Source organism: Peromyscus leucopus, chromosome 10 (assembly GCF_004664715.2).
Source record: "Peromyscus leucopus breed LL Stock chromosome 10, UCI_PerLeu_2.1, whole genome shotgun sequence".
Lineage (NCBI taxonomy): Eukaryota > Metazoa > Chordata > Mammalia > Rodentia > Cricetidae > Peromyscus > Peromyscus leucopus.
The window spans coordinates 92811216-92832262 of record NC_051071.1 but is presented as its reverse complement, the minus strand read 5'-3'; the positions used below and the strand labels follow the sequence as shown (position 1 = coordinate 92832262).

Sequence of the window (21047 nt, the reverse complement as noted above, 5' to 3'; positions counted from 1 at the left end):
TTCTGACCTCCATAAATAACTCCCTACATACACATATGAATAAATAATAAATCTTAAAAATACCTATCAAATATTTGCTTCAAATAGAGCTATAAACGTGGGCATGGTGGCAAATAGCTTTAATCCCAGCAGAGCCAGCTCAACTTTTTGTGGAGTTCGAAACCTACCTGTTCAACAGAGCAAGTTTCATGCCAGCCAAAGGTACACAGAGACTCTGTCTCAAAAAAAAAAAAAAAAAAGTGCTAGGCAGTGGTGGAGCACACCCTTAATCCCACTTGGAAGGCAGGGACAGGTGAATCTCTGGGTTCCATACCAGCCTAGTCCAGAGCTACACAGAGAAACCCTGTCTCAAAAAACCAAAATAAAATAAAATAGCTACAATAGGGCTAGAAGGATGGCCCAGTGGCTAAAACCAGGTGTTGCTCTTATAGGAGGCCAGAGACCAGTTCTCAGCACCTATGGGCTCATAACCCCTGTAGTTCCATCTCTACCTATCTGATACATCAGGCCTCTTCAGTCATCTACACTCATACACATGTTGTACACTTTATTTTATTTTTAAAGATTTATTTTATTATTATGTATACAGTGTTCTGCCTGCATGTATGCATGAATGCCAGAAGATGGCACCAGATCTCATTATAGATGGTTGTGAGCCACCATGTGGTTGCTGAGAATTTCAGGACCTCTGGAAGAGCAGCCAATGCTCTTAACCTCTGAGCCATTTCTCCAGCCCCACACTCTATTTTTTTTATTTTCTATTTCCAAATTCAATTTTTTAATTAAAAAAACATAAGAATAAAGCTATAGTAAACATTTCTACCTAGCTTCTTTTTAAAAAAAAATTTTTTTATTTATTATTTTATTGGTGTTTTCTTGCATGTATATCTGCGTAAAGTGCTGAATCTTGGAGTTACAGACAGTTTTGAGTTGCCATGTAGATGCTGGGAATTGAACCTGGATCCTCTGGAAGAGTAGTCAGTGCTCTTAACCCCTGAGCCATCTTTCCAGCCACTCTAGCTTCTTTTTCAATATTTTTCAATTATATTTTATTAATAAACTTCTAGAGAGAAGTTTACTGAATATAGTTTATTTTTATTCATTCAATGCAACTGCTGAAAAAATAGCCAAAACAGAAATTTGCATTGTCTACAGTAATGCAAGAATATATTATTTCACAGAAAAAAATTAATACTAGGTATTAAAACCCTTCTAAGCCAGGGCAGTGGTGGCGCACACCTTTAATCCCAGCACTCGGGAGGCAGAGGCAGACAAATCTCTGTGAGTTCAAGACCAGTCTGTTCTACAGAGAAGAGTTTCAGGACAGGTTCCAAAGCTACACAAAGAAACCCTGTCTCGAACCATCCGTCCTCCCCACCCCAAAAAAAAGATTCAATTAAACTATAGAGAGCTTTGTTTATAAAACAAGGAAAAGGGGATAATTCTGTATATTGAATACATTTTTAAACCTCTCCTCATACATGCTACTGAGTCATAGAAAGACAGTATATTCAATTTATTTAGCACCAGAAAATGCCATGTTGAAGAAAGCTCACTTCAGTCTACATTGTGTTCAAGAGAAACAGTAGCACCTGCCTGTTTGGATGTCCTTCCAGAGAACCCAGGATTTGGAACTGTCTTCAAATATGATGAAGCAGCTCTGTTTCAATATGTTTATCTGCAAGACAGAGAGAATTCACTAATCTCTTAAAACTATAAGCACAAGATTAAATTTTAAATTATTACAAAGTTTATTATAAAGATGGAGATCTATTAAGGTAACTTGCCTTTTTGATAGTTCCAAGATAAAACAAGCCATCTGACCATCTAGCTAGGACATCCTGACCCTCTTCAAATTTACACGCTGGCTTTTTGGCTTTATGTCCATCCTGTAAAGACAGCTTGTTCAAGGATGCTGGCGTCTTTTGGTTTCGACGTAAAGGAGACCGCTTGTGGACCAGTGAGTTACCTGCTCCTGTAGAGTCTCTATTCAGGAAACAAAAAGACCAAATGTAAGACTTACAAGAGTTTTACACCAATGATATATTTCATATGTTAACCAAAACTTTTGGTACAAAACCTTAATTTGTGAGAAAAGCAACAAATAAATGACAAATGCTTTCGAAATAGATTTAAAACAAAACAGAAACAATTCATAATATTTTCTCATTGCCTACCCTAAGTGAAAGATTCAGCAGTCATTTCACCAAAACATATTAGCACAACAGCTGAAAACAGCTGGTATGGTGGCAAAGTCTGCAATGTCAGCATTTGGGAGGCTGAGCACAGGGAGAGTCCAGGCCAGCACAGGCTGCTGAGGCTGTCCAGCCCCACTTGAGCTACACAGTTAGAACCCTGCCTTTAAATAAAGTTTAAAGATTGAAGCTTTAACCTCTTAGCTAGGCCACATGTAAGTAAGATATATGAGTTCTGGAATAGATGACCATGTTCACATTCACGGGGAAGGCAGTAGTACAGAGACTCACTACAGAAATTTTCTTGTTGGAAGAGGGGAGAATATATCAATCTAAATTTGCACACTTAAAAGTTGGGTTTTTTTTTTCTTTTTTTCTTTTTTAATCGGGCAGTGGTGGCACACACCTTTAATACCAGCACTTAGGAGGCAAAGACAGGCAGATCTCTGTGAATTCAAAGCCAGCCTGGTCTACAGAGCAACCTTGTCTCAAAAAAACCAAAAGAATTCTTTTTAAAAATTGACAACTGAGGTGGGTTAGAGAGATGGCTCAGAGGTTAAGAGCACTGGCTGCTCTTCCAGAGGTCCTGAGTTCAATTCCAACAACCACATGGTGGCTCACAACCATCTATGAGATCTGGTACCCTCTTCTGGCCTATAGGCAAATGTGCAGGCAGAACACTGTATACATAATAAATCAATCTTAAAAAAAAATTGACAACTGAACCACTGACAAGCTCAGCAGATAAAGGCACAAGCCACCAAGCCTGACCACCTGAATTTGATCCCTAGGACTCACGTGGAAGGAAATGAATAGACTCTTGCAAGATGTCCTGACTTACACATGCATGTAATGGCACACACATACACAAAATGAATGTAATTAAAATAGAAAACTTTAGATTTCACAAAATCATAATCAAGTAAAAAGTATAAGATCTTACTTTTCAAGCAATGGTTCCAAGTGACACTCTAAACTCATTTTAACTTACATTTTAGTAATTCTGTGAACAGCCTAGCACATCATCAATTTTTCAAAAATTTTTTATATATTTTTTATTTGTCTGAATTTATGTCTGTGCACCATGTGAGTGGCTGGTGACAGAGAAGACCAGGAGAGGATGTTGGAGCTCCTAGGACTGGAGTTTCAAGATGGTTGTGAGCCACTTTGTAGGTGACAGGACTCAAACAGTCCTCTGGAAGAGTGTCAGTGCTCTTTTAACTGCTGAGTCATGTCTCCAGCCCCAACATCAATTTTCTTTTTTTTTTTTTCTTTTCTTTTTTTTCTTTTCTTTTTTTTTTTTTTTGTTTTTGTTTTTCGAGACAGGGTTTCTCTGTGTAGCTTTGCGCCTTTCCTAGAACTCACTTGGTAGTCCAGGCTGGCCTCGAACTCACAGAGATCCACCTGGCTCTGCCTCCCGAGTGCTGGGATTAAAGGCGTGCACCACCACCGCCTGGCCCCAACATCAATTTTCTTAAAGGACAAAACAGTGTACATACAAGGACATGTAAAACTATACAGACAGTAAGAGAGCATAAAAGTTCAGAAAAATAAAAAGGAAAGAAAATAAGTAAAAGTGAGAAAAAATCTCAGTAGCTAAGAACAAAGGAAACCTGTTTTCAATGCCTAAAAATAACACAAATTCTGGAATTCATGCCCATGCTACAGCATGGGATCTTGAAGACATTACACTAAGTAAAACAATTCAGATAAAACAGACAAGTACTGTTTAATTCTGGTTATATGAGATACATAAAACAGTCAAATTCATAGACAAGAAAGAAGTAGAATGGAGGTAGCTGGAGGTAGAAGGAAGGATTAAATGTTTATAGTTACAGAGTTTTGGTATGAAAGAAATACATTTTAAAGTTGTCCAAAAAGAATTAACTGATACTTTCCCTCTAAATTGCTGAAAAATGTTAAATCTATGTATTCAACAAACTCAAAACCTACAAGTGTGGTAAATGCCAACAGTCACTGAAAAATGGAATGATAATCTTCAAACCAACAAAAGAGAGCTGGAGATGCAGTTCAGTCAGCAGAGTGCTGGCCTAGCATGTCCCGAACACGGTAAAACAAAATAAACAAAAGAAAACCAGGTGCAGGTGTAGTGGTACACCTAAAATCCCAGGACTGGGCAAGCAGGAAGATCAGAAGTTCAAGGTCATCCTCAACTACACAGGAAGTTTGAGAAGTGCAAGATTAGCCTGGGCTATGTCTAACCTATATAAATAAGCAAACACCCCTTATCTAACTAACCAAACTTGAACAGCATAATTAAGTATGAAAATAAGTCAGCAGAATGCCCCCTAATTCTGGAATGGAAACTACACAATCAAAGTGGCAAACATCCTAGATACCTTCATATGCTTTGCTACGATTTCAACACACCCTCCCCCTTTGTGGTGGCGATGCACCTGTCTTACTCTCCACTCTATTACTTCTCTTATGCAGCACACATTCTTTGATTAAACATCAAACTTGGTAACTTTTCATTTCCTAGTGTTTCTTCCCTGCTCCTGAAATTGCTGATGTGCTGTGTTTGGTAACAAGAACCCAATCTAGGAATAGGTTACACTTACCCTTTGACCTTACTTTTTCCTTCCTGTCCACAGCAAAATCTCTAAAAAGCTATTAAGAAGCCCAACACTTAAGAAGCAAAGGCAGGCAGATGTTTCTGAGTTCAAGGCCCAGTCTACATAGCGTGTTCCAGGTCAGCTAGTGAGACCCTGTCTCAGAAAGTGCGGCTGGGGACAAAAGATGGCTCATCTGGGAAGTGCTCCCCACCCCCAAACCCACATGGTAAAAGAAAAGAACTGACTCCCATAATCTGACAAGTTGTCCTCGGACCTCCACATGCATGATGTTATGCACCTCCATACTCAATAAGTACTGAAAATGAGGGCACAGCAAGATGGCTCAGCAGGAATGGATGCCTACTGCCAAGCGATGACCTGTGCTCAATCCTCAGGATCCATAGGGTAGAAGGAAAAAACTCCTACCAATTTCCTGACCTCCACATGCACATGGTATATATACACATGCCCACATATATATGTACATACATTACATACATACACACAATTAACAAATAAAAATAAAGATTAAAAAAAAAAAGAAAGAACCCAGTAAGGTTGCCAACACATGGTTTATGGTGATATTTTATTTGTACTGAAATGTGATTTTAACTGTGTGTTAATAAAGTTGCCTGGGGGTCAGAGCTATTAGAGCCATAGCAAAAGCTGGGCGTTGGTGGTGCACACCTTTAATCCCAGCACTTGGTAGGCAGAGCTACAGAGGCAGTCATGTGGTTGGTTTCATAACCAATGAGAAGGCAGAACAGAAAGTCTATATAAAGACAAACAGACAGGAAGTAGCTCTCTTTCGGAGAGGTCTCTTGCCTTAAGAGGCTAGCTGCAGCAGGCGGGTAAGGCTCTTATCTCTGACCTCTTGACTTTCTTCTTTGCATTGGTTCTGTGTTTCTTATTTAATAAGACGGTTGGTTAAATCTACAATGGTTAACAATAAAGATTTATGTGTAGAGCCAGAGTGGTGGTGCACACCTTTAGTTCCAGCCACCTAGGAGGCAGAGGCAAAAGGATCTCTGTGAATTCAAGGCCAGCCTTGGGTACAGAGCAAGTTCCAGGACAGCCAAGGCTGCAGGGAAACCCTGTCTCAATAAATAAATAAATAAATAAATAAATAAATAAATAAATAAATAAATAAATAAATGGATAAATGAATGGATAAATGTAATAAAATTGTTTTTCAAGTTTTTTTTTAAATTGTTGTCTTTCTTTTTAATTGAGTTTATGTGTGTCTATCTGTATAGAGATGTGTGCACATTAAGTGCAGTGCCCTGTGAAGTCAGCGGTGTAAGATACTCCCATAACTGGAGTTACAGGCAGTGTTAAGCCACCCAACATGGGTGTTGGGAACCAAACTCTACAAACACAGTATGCACTTTTAACCAGTGAGCCACCTCTCCAGCCCCTGGGATACCTAACTTGATAGAGAATGCCACTCAACAGAGAAAATGGTTAACAAAGGGCTAAAAAAAATAGTCTTCCCTTTTTGGTTTACTATACATACATTAAATAAGGCCCCAACTCAACAACTTGGTAATTGGCTGAATAATTTAAATAATGTAGATTAAAGAAAAAGAAATAATTTTCCTCATCCTATCTTCCTATTTTGTTCCCCTAGTTAACTAGGAAATCATCTGAATTAATTGTTAGAGCCTAGATAGATAATCTAAATAATCTTTGGACCAGTAAGATGGCTCAGAGAGTAAGGGTACTTGTTGCTAAGTCTGACAACCTGAGTTTGATCCCCAGAACCCACAGACTGGAAAAAAATAATTGCAGCAAGATGTTCTCTGATCTCCACATGAATGCTATGGTACACAGGTATATGCACACATACCAACAATACATATTTTAAAATGTAACTGGGCGGCGGTGGTGCACATCTTTAATCCCAGCACTCAGGAGGCAGGCAGAGTTCTGTGAGTTTAAGACCAGTTTGGTCTACATATTGAGTTCCAGGGCAGCCAGAGTTATAGAAACCCTGTGGGTGGGGGTGGGGGGGAGGTTGGGGTTGCATTTAAAATACTTTCTGAGGCTATAATATCAAGTTTTAGTATATGGCCCTCACACCCAGGGGCCATCTGGACTCAGTGGGATAGTTTAGCAGTGGGGGTAGGAGGAGAGTAGTTAGGGGTGAGGAAGTCTGAGAGTAGAGGATGAAGATGATCAAAATACATTTTATCAGCTGGACAGTGGTGGTGCAGCCTTTAGTCCTAACACTAAGGTGGATCTCTGAGTTCAAGGTCAGCCTCAAACTCAGTACAAAGCAAGTTCCAAGATAGTCAGGGTTACAGAGAAAACCTGTCTAGAAGAAACAAAAACAAAATACATTTTATCAAGTTCTCAAAGAATTAACAGAAAGTGAAAAATACAACTTAAGGACCTAGTATAATTTCTCAAAGAAATCTGACATTTCAATTATTTTTTCTTCAATAAAAAAGAAAATGGGTCTTTACTCTCCACCCTGTATACAGCCTATGTTCTAAAGGGTAGGAAAACTGTTCAAGCTTGCTTACCATATCCTCCTGAGTACTTAGCACAACACACAGATAAACAATAAGCAGTCAGTAAACTACTAGCAAAAACTGGCTGTTTAATTTAGGCTAGATTAAAATCTAGTTGAATCTAAGGCTGAACGCTACCACCCCAACACAGGACTCACCTCCCTAGTGGGAACTTTCATCCCTCTATTGTGCTGCTCCAATTCCCTCCTCTTCTCTGGGAACAGATCAGCCATGACACCTCCACTCCACCACAATCACGTTTCCAGTGCCCTTGCCACTACTCTAGTCCATGGTGAACCACTCGGCAGCTAAGGAAAAAAGGAAGGAAAATCTAATCCTACTTCACACTGCCACCTTGCAAAAAGGCACTTCTCCTTGATTCATCAACCTATAAAGCAAAATGGTCTTGCAATAGTAGGGGGAACAGAACTACGGGACAAAACAACAAAGCAAACAAATCAAAACCCACCTAGTCTATCCTTACCCCAAACCCAGGAACAAGAAGTCTCATCTTTTTGGGTTTTTTGGTTTGATTTGGTTTACAGTTTTAAGGTTTTGAAACAGGATGTCACATTGTAGCTCAAACTGGCCTCTGCTTGTTCAGTGTTGGGATTACAGGAGTTTGCCACCACACAGGGCTTAAGTCCCTTCTAAACTGCACAAAACTGCTATGGTTGCTACATTCTTTCCCAGAATTTCTTCCACTCCCTGTGATGTGAAGGATATAACGTAACAAATGAGGAAGACACTTTTGGTGGACTATTTCACTCAGATATGGTCAAATTCACAAAGCTCAATGAGCCAAAACAGGACCCAGATGCAAAGGAAGCAGCAATCTACTTAGGTTGATCCTGCACCAAACCTATGAGGAAGTAATTCTCTTACCTTTTTTTTCTTTTTTTCTTTTTTTTTTTTTTTTTTTTTTTGTTTTTCGAGACAGGGTTTCTCTGTGTAGCTTTGCGCCTTTCCTGGATCTCGCTCTGTAGACCAGGCTGGCCTTGAACTCACAGAGATCCACCTGGCTCTGCCTCCCGAGTGCTGGGATTAAAGGCGTGCGCCACCACCGCCCGGCAATTCTCTTACCTTTTGAAGCAGATAAAGTAAAATAAAATCTGAGCCTGGATGCTTTCTGTTTAACTGAGGAATATATGAACACCTAACATCAAAGAAACCAAAGTTCTACCAAGATCAGAAAGCATAAGGCAAGCAGATTTGAGACTAACTCTAAGACTGGAGAGACAGCTCAGTAGTTAAGAGCACTGACTGCTCTTCCAGATTCCCAATTACCACACAACAGGTCATAACTGTTTATAACCCTAGCCTCAGAGGATCGGCATCAACCCTTCATGGGCATCAGGCACATGTGTGATACAAAGATACACAGGCAAAATATATTTTCTTAAAAAAAAATTTTTTTAAGCTAGCTCTGCTCTATTTCTTTTGTTTGTTTGTTTGTTTGTGACAAGAGTTTCTCTGTGTAGCGCAGGAACTCACTCTGTAGACCAGGCTGCAGGCTAGCCTCTGTATAACTTTGGAGCCTGACCTGGAACTCGCTCTATAGATCAGGCCGGCCTCAAACTCACAAAGATTTGGCTGCCTATGCCTCCCAAGTGCTGGGATTAGAGGCGTGTGACACCACCACATGGCTTCTGCTTTAGTTTTAAAAAATTAACATTATCATACATAAAAAATTTAAATTAGCTAGGTGGTGATGGCACACAACTTTCTTAAACTTATGAACATCTCTGAGTTGGAGGCCATCCTGGTCTACAAAGCTAATTCCAGGACATCCAGGGCTACACAGAGAAACTGACTCAAAAAAAATTTTTTTAAATAGCAAGAAATTGCCAGGCAAAATGACTCATGTGTTTAATCCCAGCACTCCAGAAGACACAGGAGGATCTCTGTGAGTTCAAGGTCAGCCTTGAAAAGAATAAAAAAAAAAAAAAAGAGGGCTAGAGATATGGTTTATCAGTTAAGAACATGCACTGGCCAGGCAGTGGTGGGGCACGTCTTTAATCCCAGCACTAGGGAGGCAGAGGCAGGAGGATCTCTGAGTTTGAGGCCAGCCTGATCTACAGTTCCAGGTCAGGCTCCAAAGCCACACAGAGAAACTCTCTCTGGGGGAGAGGGGAGCAGAGGGGAGGAGAGGAAGGAAGAAAGGAAAAGAATAAAAACAAATGCATTGCTTTTTCAGAGAACCAGAGTTCAGTTCCCAGAACCTACGTTAGGAGACTCATAACAACCTGTAACTCCAGCTCCAGGGGAGCTCCTCTTTGGGCACTGCATCAAAAATAAGTCGTCTTTAAATTTTGTTTTATGTGTTTCAGTGTTTTGCCTGCATGTATATCTGTATATGACTTTAATGCAGTGTCCAGGGAGACCAGAATAAGGTGTTAGATTTTCCTGGAACTGAAATTATAGATGGTTGTGAGCTACCATGTGGGAACTGGGAATAGACCAGGGTCCTCTGGAAAAGCAGCCAGGGATCTTAACTGCTGAGCAATCTCTCCAGCTCCACAAATATTTTTAGAAAGAAAGGAATAAACTGAAAAGCAATTGTTCCCCTCCCTATCCCAGTCTTGTTTTCAAAAGCAGGCGGTGTTTGTCTTTTAAGTCAGAATTTTCATTAAAACTCCATAGAGGAGGCAGGGCAGTGGTGGCAGAGCCTCTAATCTCAGCACTAGGGAGGCAGAGACAGGTGGATCTCTGTGAGTTCTAGGAAAGGCTCCAAAGCTACAGAGAAACCCCATCTCACAGAAGAACTAGAAACGACTTAGCAGCTCAGGGTACTTACTGCTCTTGCAGTGCTGTTCCCCATCACCGCGTGGTAGCTAACAACTCTCTAACTCCAGATCCAGGGGACCCAGTGTCTTGTTCTGACCTCCGTGGATATACCAAGCAAATGCATACATGCAGGCATAACACTCGGACACACAAAAGTAAGTCCATCCAAACAAATGAAATTTTAAGAGCCAGTGAGGTGACTGAACAGGTAAAGAGGTTTGCCACCAAGCCTGCTGACCTAAGTTCTATCCCCAGACTCTATCCCTCTGATTTCCACATGTGTGCTGTAGCTGTAGAGGGGCCCCAAAACAGCTTGACCACACAGCTGCCATGACAGGCTTTGAGGCCCAGACACGGCTTCTGTGACAGATTTACTGAGGCAACACCCAGACCCAGGAAAAGTCATAAGCTGACCCCACCCAGGGAAGGTCTACATCTAAGGGGAAGTACTTGACATCCAACCATTAGACAAGGTGGCCAGATGTCCTTGAGTCTAGCACACATCTATTTTTGTTTTATAGATACCCCTGGACAAATGTCAACGAAACAAGGTCCTGAACCCTGGAAATCCCCTCGCCCCAACCTCTGCTATGATAAGAATTCTACCCCGCCTGAACTCAGGGCTCTCAGCTCTCTCCACTGCTTCAGACAGACAGACAGAGAGACCAAACCTCATATGGGATTCCATCTCCCTAGTGGTCTTTTGGGGGGTTCCCACAATCTGGGCATAACAGCGGCAACCACACATACACAATAAATAGCTTTAAATTCCATAAATATACATAAGTCTTCATATAAACATATAGTTTAAATGAAAAATTTTTCATCTGGGCTGACAATGCTCCCTCCAAGAGCCAAAAACATCTAACAAGATCGCCAATACCACACGAGAAACCCAGTGGAGTTGTTGGTCAGGGTTGTCCAAGACAACCCTAAAACATGACAGGCTCCTGCTAATGCCCTTGGGTACCCACACCCAAGGGGTAGAAAGCAAGCCCCTATTGCCGAAGACACCATGAACTTCAGACGCTAGGCCCAGAGACACCACAGCTAGAAATAACCTGAAAGCCTCCCTAGGCCTGTTAGGTACCAGAAGGTGCCACACAAGCTGCCAAAGGAAGGAAGCAGCAGTCCTATGAAGCTGTGACATCTATGAAACAACAATGGTCAGCATGGCACAGTGAGTTTTAGGGTGCGGTCGTGGCATGCATAACTAGGCAGTAACCAACAACTCTCTAATTGTACTTAGAACCTTCATAACAGAGAGGGAACTCTTGCCTAGTACTGGAAATCTAGCCAACTACCCAGGACTAGTAAAGTCTAAACAAGCATAATCCCTAACTACATTCTAAATACTTTTTCTTATGCCCACGGTTAAGTGTAGTCCTCATCCCTCATCCAGGAAACTTCCCTTTGCAACTGATGTGGAGTCCAGTACCAACAGACACATCTACAACACCACCCCTGTGACTAAGGCTCAGGGAACATCGAGGAAAAGGAGGACAGAAAGATGCAAGAGCCAGAGGAACAGGGGGTTTGCTGTGAGATTGTGTCTGCAAAGAATGTCAGAAGACACATCCATAAAGTCTTACCAACATGACTGCCTACACATGAACTGAACAAGGTGATGCACTCCTTTAGTTGTAGCTTTTTTTTTAAAAGATTTATTTATTTATTATGTATACAGCATGTATGACTGCACACCAGAAGAGGGCGCCAGATCTCATTACAGATGGTTGTGAGCCACTATGTAGTTGCTGGGAATTGAACTCAGGACCTCTGGAAGAACAGTCAGTGCTCTTAACCTCTGAGCCATCTCTCCAGCTCCTAATTGTAGCTCTTAAGAGGTAGATGCGGGGCTGGAGAGACGGCTCAGTGGTTAAGAGCACTGGCTGCTCTTCCTGAGAACCCAGGTTCAATTCCCAGCACCCACATGGCAGCTTACAACTGTCTGTAACTCCTGTTCCAGGGGATGCTCCTACAAACATATATGCAGGCAAACACACCAATAAATAAAAAAATTAAAATTAAAAAAGAGGTAGACACAGGCAGATCTCAATGAGTTCAAGGCCACCCTGATCTGCACAGTGAGTTCACTACCAAGTAAGACCATGTTTCAAAAAAACAAAAAACAAACCGGAGAGACATGTCAGCATGGGCAGGCAGGGGAAAGCCCAAGAGACCTCAACCCTACACAAAGAAAGACAGGCAATTAATGAATGCTAACAGTGGGAAAAATAGCCTTACCCAGGGAAGAGCACACCAGTTGGTTATTCAATACCCAATGATCGTCCCTTAAAACATATACAATAACATTATTCAGACTGAGAATATTTATGTATTTAGGAATAAATATGTATATGTGTATTATGTATATATATATACATATATATATATAAAACAACAATTAATGAAAAAAATAAGTCACAAATTTGAAAGAGAGCAAGGAGAGGTATATGGGAGGGTTTGGAGGGAGGAAAAAGGAGATGATGTAATTATATTATAATCTAAATAAATGAAGGAAATATATTTTAACTCCATAAATATTAGTCACTGAAAATTAAGTAGTATTAACTGGCACACGACCAGCAATCCCTATGGTGATATTTTATTTGTACTGAAATGTGATTTTATTTGTATGTTAATAAATAAAGTTGCCTGGGGGTCAGAGCCATAGCTGGAGCTGGGCGTTCATGGTGCACGCCTTTAGTCCCAGCACTTGGGAGGCAGAGCTAGGTAGATCTCTGTGTGGTCAAGGATACAGCCAGCATTGGAGACACATGCCTTTAGTCTCAATACCAACCATAGAAGACCTGGAGGTCTGTACAGACAGGCAGTGACAAGGCAGTCATGTGGGTGGGTTTACAACCAATGAGAAGGCAGAACAGAAAGTCTATATAAAGACAAACACACAGGAAGTAGGTCTCTCTTGGCTGAAGAGGATCGCTGAAGCAGGAAGGGTAAGGCTCTTAGCTCTGACCTCTTGGGCTTTATTTTTACATGGTCTCTGTGTTTCTTATTTAATAAGACGGTTACTTCTACAAATCCCAGCACGCAAGTAAAGATAGAAGAGTCAGGAGTTCATGGCCAGCCTGGGCTACATGAGACTGTCTTTTTTTTTTTTTTTTTTTTGGTTTTTCAAGGCAGGGTTTCTCTGGGTAGCTTTGTGCCTTTCCTGGAGCTCGCTTTGGAGACCAAGCTGGCCTTGAACTCACAGAGATCCTCCTGCCTCTGCCTCCCGAGTGCTGGGATTAAAGGCGTGCGCCACCACCGCCCGGCGAGACTGTCTTAAAAACAACATCCGCAAAGTATATTTAATATCTGATTATGGTTTCCCTTCCCCAACCGGTTGTGGTAATATACTTGTGCCCTAATAAAATTTACCTAAAATCAGAGAGACAAAAGGAACATACCACTGCCACATCTCACCTCCAGAACTCCTCAGCCTGAAAAAGCTTCACACCTTATATACCTTTCTCCACCCAGGCATCACTTCCTTCCTAGTGCTGAGATTAATGGCATGTGATTCCCAAATACTGGATTAAAGGTGTGTGCCTCCACTGCCTAGCTTTTCTCTCCTAGACTGAGTCAATCTCATTGCAAGGTGGCTTTGAACTCACAGAGATTCAGACGGATCTCTGCCTCCCCAGTGCTAGAATTAAAGGTGTGTACCACCACTGCATGGCTTCTATGTTTAATATAGTGACTTGTTCTGTTCTCTGATCTTCTGGCAAATTTTATTAGCATACACAATATATCACCACAACTGGTCCCAGATCCTCCCCACTTCCCCATCCACTGAAATCCACACCCTTTCTCACTCTCATTAGAATACAGGCATCACATCTAAGGAAAAAATAAAGATAAAATAAAAACAAACCAGAATAGGACAAAACAAGCTCTTTGTCCAGAATTCTTAATATATCCTATTACCATCTCATTTTAAATTGTCAAAGACAATTTCGAATTCTCCCTTTCCACGAGTAACCCCTGCTTCTAGATAGTGTTCCTGAACCATCTGGGATGGCTAGGCTTTATTCTTGTCATCTTAGAAGTTCACATCATGACAGTTTCAGATCACATATTCTATGGCCACAGAAGTGATATACAATAAAATGTATGTGCATAAAACTTCTAAGGTCTTCTTCCATACCTAAAAATACCTCAGTCCTCATCACAATTCACTGGTAGGGTGGCAGTCCTAGTTAGGAAAGGCAGGAAGACAACTTCAACACAGGAGTGCCAGGTCAGGCTGGGCAATACATAACAACAGACTCATTAAATTCCTACATATAGAATTTATGTTGTAAATAATTTCCCCAAGAAGTTTGGTGCTGCTCATCTACTATACCCAGTATTATGATGCAAAAAAATTTGACTCTATTGAGTGCCAGTCCTCCTTCCTTTATCCTTCATGGCTTGAAATTTTATTAAGGATATATGCATTCAGTATTTTTCTCATTGCTGAATTTAAAAAAAAAAAAATGACAAAAGCAATATAAGAAAGTGTATATTTTGGCTCACAGTTTCCGAGTACAGTCCATCATGGAAGGGGGAAGCATGGCAGAAGGAGCCGGGTGCAGCTATCACACTGATCTGCAGTCAGGAAGATCAATGTTCATGCTCAGCTTGCTTCCTCCATTGAGTCCACCCAGGACCCCAGCCCATGGGTGTGGTGCCCCACATAGTCAGGGTAGGTCTTCCCTCCTCAGTTAAACCTTTCTGAGAACAATCATAGGCACATCTAGAGGTGTGTTTCCATGGTGATTCTGAACTGTATCCAACTGACAATGAAGATCAACCAGCACTATATGTCTAAGTATAAGGCCTACTTTTAATCATATTATTTAGACCTTGGTAAATCAAGTTCACTTTTTTTGCAACAGGGTCTCATGTGTCCCAGCTAGCTTTGAACTCCTATCTGGCAGAGAACAGCCTTGACTTTTTGATCCTCCTGCCCCTCCCTGCTAACAGTGAAGAATATATTCATGGGCTGGAGAGATGGCTCAGTAATTAAGAGCAGTGGCTGTTCTTCCAGAGGACGAGGTGCCATTCCCAGCACCTCTGATACCCAGAATTAACATGGCAACTTATAACTGTCTGTAACTCCAGTTCCAAAGGGATATGTCACCCTCTTCTGGCCTCCGTGGGCACTGCACCCATGTGATGCACATACATACATGCAGGCAAAACCATACACATAAAAGAAAAAGGGCAGGGAAGTGGTGGCACACACCTTTAATCCCAGCACACATGGGAGGCAGAAACAGTTTGAGGTCAGCCTGGTCTACAGAGTGAGATCCAGGACAGCCAAGGCTACATGGAGAAATCTAAGAAAGAAAGACAGACAGAGGACATACAGACTGGGTGGGGGTGGAGTGGAGACACAGTTTATCAGTTAAAAGCACTGAATGCTCTTCCAGAGAACCCACATGGCAGCTCACAACTGTCTGTAATTCCAGTTCCAAGGGACCTGACACCCATGGCAAAAACACCAATGCACATAAAATAAAAAAGAAAAGAAAAAGAAAAGAGCGAAATGCACTCATTACCACAGATTAAATTTTAGACCACTATAACAGGTGAAAAATATCCTTTATAGGGACTGGAGAGATGGCTCAGCTATTAGGAACACATACTGCACCTATGTTAGACAGCTCACAACCACCTGTGACTCCAGCTCAAGGGGATGTCATGGCTCTGGCCTCTCTGCACACTGGCACATATATCCTTACACACACACACACACACACACACACACACACACTGCACGCAAGCACATATAAAAATATTTTTAAATGCCCTCTATACTTTCCCCCCAAACTCGGGATGCAATCACACTTGTGTATTTCATTGGACCAGCATGCTTTTGTCTCAGCTATGTCTTGTTGCTTGTTTTCCTGACACTTGATAGTTTTGCCCTCAGCTATCTTGATACCATGCTCCATTATGAATCTATTTGCACTTCCATCATGACTAAGGTCAAGGTTCATTAGTTTTAGCAATTGTACAGCTTGGAGGTGCTGTAGTGTGTGTGTGTGTGTGTGTGTGTGTGTGTGTGTGTGTGTGTCCGTCCGTCCTATCATTCCTCACTGCTCAAAATCAAATTTCATACTCTACATGGGCACTGAACATGTCTTAACACTTAAGACTACATTTAACCCAGAAAGTCCCCAGTATACACTTTTTGAACAAATAAGGAAAATAATTCTCCATAATATACACGTAAGTAAAGTACTTTAAGTTGGATACTCAATGATAGCTGCTGACATTAACTCAAGATCAAGAATATCACACCTTTGATTTCAACACTAAGTGGTTCAGGACAGCCAAAGCCAGAGCTGCATAATAAGACCCTGCTTCAAAACTAAAGAAAAAAAAAAAGGTTCAATTTAAAAGCATTATCCAGCATCCTAAAAGATGACTTAAGAATTTAAGATTAAAAAAGGAAGGAGAAAAAAAAAAGAATTTAAGATACAGAGCTGGAGATATGGCTCAGCAGTTAGGAGAACTGTCTGCTCTTCCAGAGGACTGAGGTTCAATTCCCAGCACCCACATGGCAGCTCACACCTGTAACTCCTGTTCCAGGGGATCCAACACCCTCACATAAAAAAATAATGTAACTTTACCTTATTTTACCCACAATTACTTTTAAGTTTACTTCCCAAAAAAGAAATTCCCAAGAGAAAAATGAAAACAGTCTGCAGAGATGGTGATATAGAATCTATTTGAAGGAGAAAGTCACTGCTAGAGCAAATGGAGTCAAATCAACCACTATTTACAGAGTTTCCTAGTTCTGCTTTGATCTCATTAGGTACTTTTCTAGGTTATTCACAGGCTTGTCTGGGTTTTCGAATTACTACATGGTAATATCTTCAACCAAAGTTAAATGTTTTACTTAAAAAATACAATAGCATCCCATATACCTCTTGCTATTGTTCACAAACAATCAAATCAGGCTGGAGAGATGGCTCAGAGGTTAGGAGCACCAGCTGCTCTTCCAGAGGTCCTGAGTTCAATTCCCAGCAACCACATGGTGGCTCACAACCACCTGTAATGAGATCTGGTGCCCTCTTGGTATACATAATAAATAAATCTTTAAAAAAACACACACACACACACACAAACAATCGAATCATTCAATAAACCCGTCAGTTCTAATTTCTTCCAAAGAAAAATTCTAACAACCAAGGATATCAGATTGTAAATCACAGAGTTCTGCCTGGCACTATGGAAATATGTAAAAACAGCCTGGTTTAGTAATTACCTAGGTTGTGACGATGAATAAAAATATCTGAGCAGGAAAATTAAATTGATCAGAAGAAATGCCTCCTAATAAGAAAATCTCTTCCCCTATATCAGTTCACCTCCCACGTCTTCCCTTTAAGCTTCCAAGGTTTGCTTTCCAGACTATTTCCCTCATCCTTACACTGACTGTATCAGGCCCGTCCACTAGAGTCCTATATACCTCAATTCAACACAATCCTAGCACTGCCGGGTTCCATATTGCTACTTCCCTTAGCGCCCCCTAAAACGCCAGGCAGCCCCTCTACTGGACTCCCCACATTTTGACGGTTCCACCCCTCAGTTCCCCACCCCCTCATCACCAGGTTCATCCTGCCCCTCCAACCGTCTCCCGCCCCCGGGTTCCTTCCTGCCCTCCAAACACAGCTTCCCTGTCTCAACGTCTCTAGTTCCATCAGCCGACTCCCCGAACGCCTGCCCGTTCCTCCGGTCCCTATTTTTACCAACATTCCACTGAGTACTCCATCCATCCATTCTTTCAACACATGCACCTAGGCAAAAACACCCCCACACCGGAGTCCCTTGCCCAGAGCCGGATCCTCCATCTTCCCCCTGTCCTTCGCTTCCTTTCTTTCGTCTCTCCCCCATCTCTACCTCCTCTGAAAGAGTCGGTTCCCAGGCCAAGGTCTCTCACCTCATTCGGTCACTTAAGTGGTGCCAACCGCTTCATACAGGAAAATAGAAGCAATCACGTCCCCGAGGGCGCTTCCCCGCGAGTCCGGGCACTCCCTGGGCACCCGCCCCAGCGGGAACCCTGCGCACACGCACGCACACACACCGAACGCCTTGGGGACGAGGGCTGGGGAGGAGAGTGTGCGCTCTCACACCGGCCTCAAACACAGACCACTTCGTTACAGCCCTTCGCCATTTTGGTTTCCCGCGGACTACCGGTGCATTCTGGGAGCGCGGAGCCACTCCAGGGCCGAATGGCAGCTCTCCAGGGCCGCAGAGGGGCGGGGACTGCGCGGCGAGCGCGGAAGAACACCGCGCCCTACGTCCCGGACCAGCGCTGAACAAAGAGGGACTCTTTAATGTCGCGGTGGGACTAAGTTCTCCTGCTGCCAGTGCAGACACAATAGTGAGCGCAGCGCTTCTGGACGCTGGTGCTCGCTGTGCCCTCTTCTTTAAAGGAGAGGTCGTGTCCAACCTATCCTGTGCATATTTTTTTACGTCCTCAGAAATGGGATATTGCTCAGTACATCTCGCTAGGCTGATTTCCTTTCTGTGGAGATATTAACTGAAAAAGTACTTTTACCTTCACCCGGGAGGCCTGCTATTAGAATTCCCGTAAGTGGGGAGGAAACCTTGGATGTCAAATTTCGTTCAATGATTACTCTCCGAATCCAAATTTATTTGGAATCTATATAGGAGATTCTCACTCTTTTTTTCCTCTGACAACGAAAGGGACTTCTTTTTTCTGTTTTCCTGCTTCATGACCCTTCCTAATTGTAACAAGACCTGAGCATACTCTCCTGCAAAGCAGTTGATTGTAGGAACACAGAACTTTCATAATATTGTTAGCTGTGGACCAGAGTTCCAACTGATAAACGGGGGACACGCTTATCTCTTTGACTTATATGTAGATGTAACCCGACACCTGTAGAAACACCTGTAATACCTTTATATTTTCAGAGTCATATTTTTAATCAGATTATGTCACAGAGACAGTCAATACTGTATTTTCTCTCTCTGAAAAAGTACCTGTAGCACAAATCTTAAAAGGTCTTATTAATAAAAACAAACCTGGAGCCAGGTATTGGGGTGAATGCTGGAAGATCAGAGAAGCAGAACAAGCCACAGCTACCTCACCTTGACAATTCCTCAGCTGATCCTGTTTCCTCAGACTGGAAGCCTCTGAGTCCTTATCCGAATGGGTCTCAGCTGAACTGCTGCTAAAAGCCTAAAAGCTTAACCAGCTCTAGTTCCTGGTTTTCACACCTTATATAGCTTTCTGCTTCTTGCCATCTCTTTCTGGGATTAAAGGCATGAGTCACCATGCCTGGCTGTTTCCAGTGTGGCTTTGAACTCAGAGATCCAGATGGATCTCTGCCTTCAGAAGAGATTAAAGGTGTGAGTGCCACCACTTTCTGGCCTCTGTATCTAGTGGCTGTTCTGTTCTCTGACCCCAGATAAGTTTATTAGGGTGCACAGTATTTTGGGGAACACAATACCACTGCAAGTACCTCTTGTGACCTACATCCCTTTCACTCATACATATTTCAAGAGTTCCCTTGAAGGGCAGTGGTGGCTCATGCCTTTAATCCCAGCACATGGGAGGCACTCGGGATCTGAGTTCGAGACTAACCTGGTCTACAGACTTAGTTCCAAGACAGTCAGAGCTACACAGAGAAACTCTGTCTTGAAAAACAAAAGGAAAAAAAAGTCCCCTTTACTTATATTCTGAAAAATCTGGCAAATAAGCATATTCATATTATACTATAAATATTTTTCTTTTTTTTTCAATACATAATCTCTATTATGTAGCTCTGGCTGTCTCTCACTTTGTAGACCAGGATGACCTCAAACTCACAGAGATCTGCCTGCCTCTGCCTCCTCAGTGCTGGGATTAAAGGTGTGCGCCACCATGCCTCGCTTTGTATTATACAATATTTTATTCAGTACATTTCAGTCTTTATCTCTCTGTGTGTCTCTCTCTTTGTCTCTCTGTGTCTCTGTCTCTCTCTCTCTCTCTCTCTCTCTCTCTCTCTCTCTCTCTCTCTCTCTCTCTCTCTCTCTCAACACAGGGCCTTATGTAGGCCAAGTTGGTCTCCTATTAGCTATGTAACTAATGCTGTCCCTGAGCTCCTGATCCTCCTGCTTCTGCCTCTTGATTACTGTTATTGTAAGTGTGAACCATCACACCTAGCTTAAATATTTTTAAATGTGCTGACCATTCCTTTCCACTCTTCTGTTTTTTCTGAGGCAAGATTTCTCTGTGTAGCTTTGGAGCCTGTCCTGGAACTCGCTCTATAGACCAAGATGGCCTTAAACTCGAAGAGATCCTTCTGCTTCTGCCTCTTGAGTGCTGGGATTAAAGACGTACGCCACCACCACCTGGCTTGGTTTTTCTTCTTATTGCAGCCTCACTGTATGTAACTTTCCAGTCTCACTACTACAATTCCATTACTTCATAGTTTGGTTGTTGTTGATGTTTGGGGACAGGGTTCTCATGTATCCCAGGTTAATCTTGAATTCCTCAATCCTTCTGCCTTCACCTCTTAAGTGCTGGTATTTCAGACATGTACTACCACACTTGGCTCATTATAACATTGTTCCTTATAAATTTATCTTCAATGTGTTTCCTGTATTGATTGAAGGTTTTAAATGAAACAAAGCAGATGCACTTCAAAATTGGTTAAAAATTATTATACATAAAGAAATGTATTTGCTTTGCAACCACATCTAATTTGTAGAACATCAGTCTTGGATAGAATTTAGTCTAATTGTTCTCAAGATTCCTGTTAAGTAGTCATTAAATCTCATCTTCATCGTTTCCTGTAATTCAGTGCCTCTGAGCAGCCATTTCAATCTCAAAAACTTTAACACTGTGGTCCCTCTTATCCTCAGAGGGTAGACCCCATTGCATGCCTGAACTTCATATAGACTTCATATAGCAATGAACTCTCATGTGCTTTTTCTTACACAAACACAATAATGAAAAAGTGTAA

The 21047-nt window shown here is 41.9% G+C and overlaps 1 protein-coding gene across 4 annotated transcripts in view; it reads right to left on the bottom strand.

The window, feature by feature from the left end:
- The window catches only part of Mtf2 (metal response element binding transcription factor 2), a 44946-nt gene extending 26644 nt beyond the window's left edge, over nt 1-18302 (bottom strand). Inside the window, exons 1-5 of one of the 4 annotated variants that reach the window (XM_037209285.1) lie at nt 18014-18302; nt 7446-7595; nt 1970-1986; nt 1788-1889; nt 1597-1678 (exon numbers count right to left, since the gene is read on the bottom strand). Coding sequence is in view for 1 of the 4 variants with exons in the window: in XM_028867395.2 (XP_028723228.1) it covers nt 1597-1678; nt 1788-1986; nt 18014-18018 (286 nt within the window). In the remaining 3 variants the exon portion in view is untranslated. Of the gene's footprint in view, nt 1-1596; nt 1679-1787; nt 1987-7445; nt 7596-18013 lie in introns of all 4 variants that reach the window. The other 3 variants (XM_028867396.2, XM_037209284.1, XM_028867395.2) reach the window with 3 other exon arrangements.
- Between the last annotated feature and the right edge of the window lie 2745 nt (nt 18303-21047).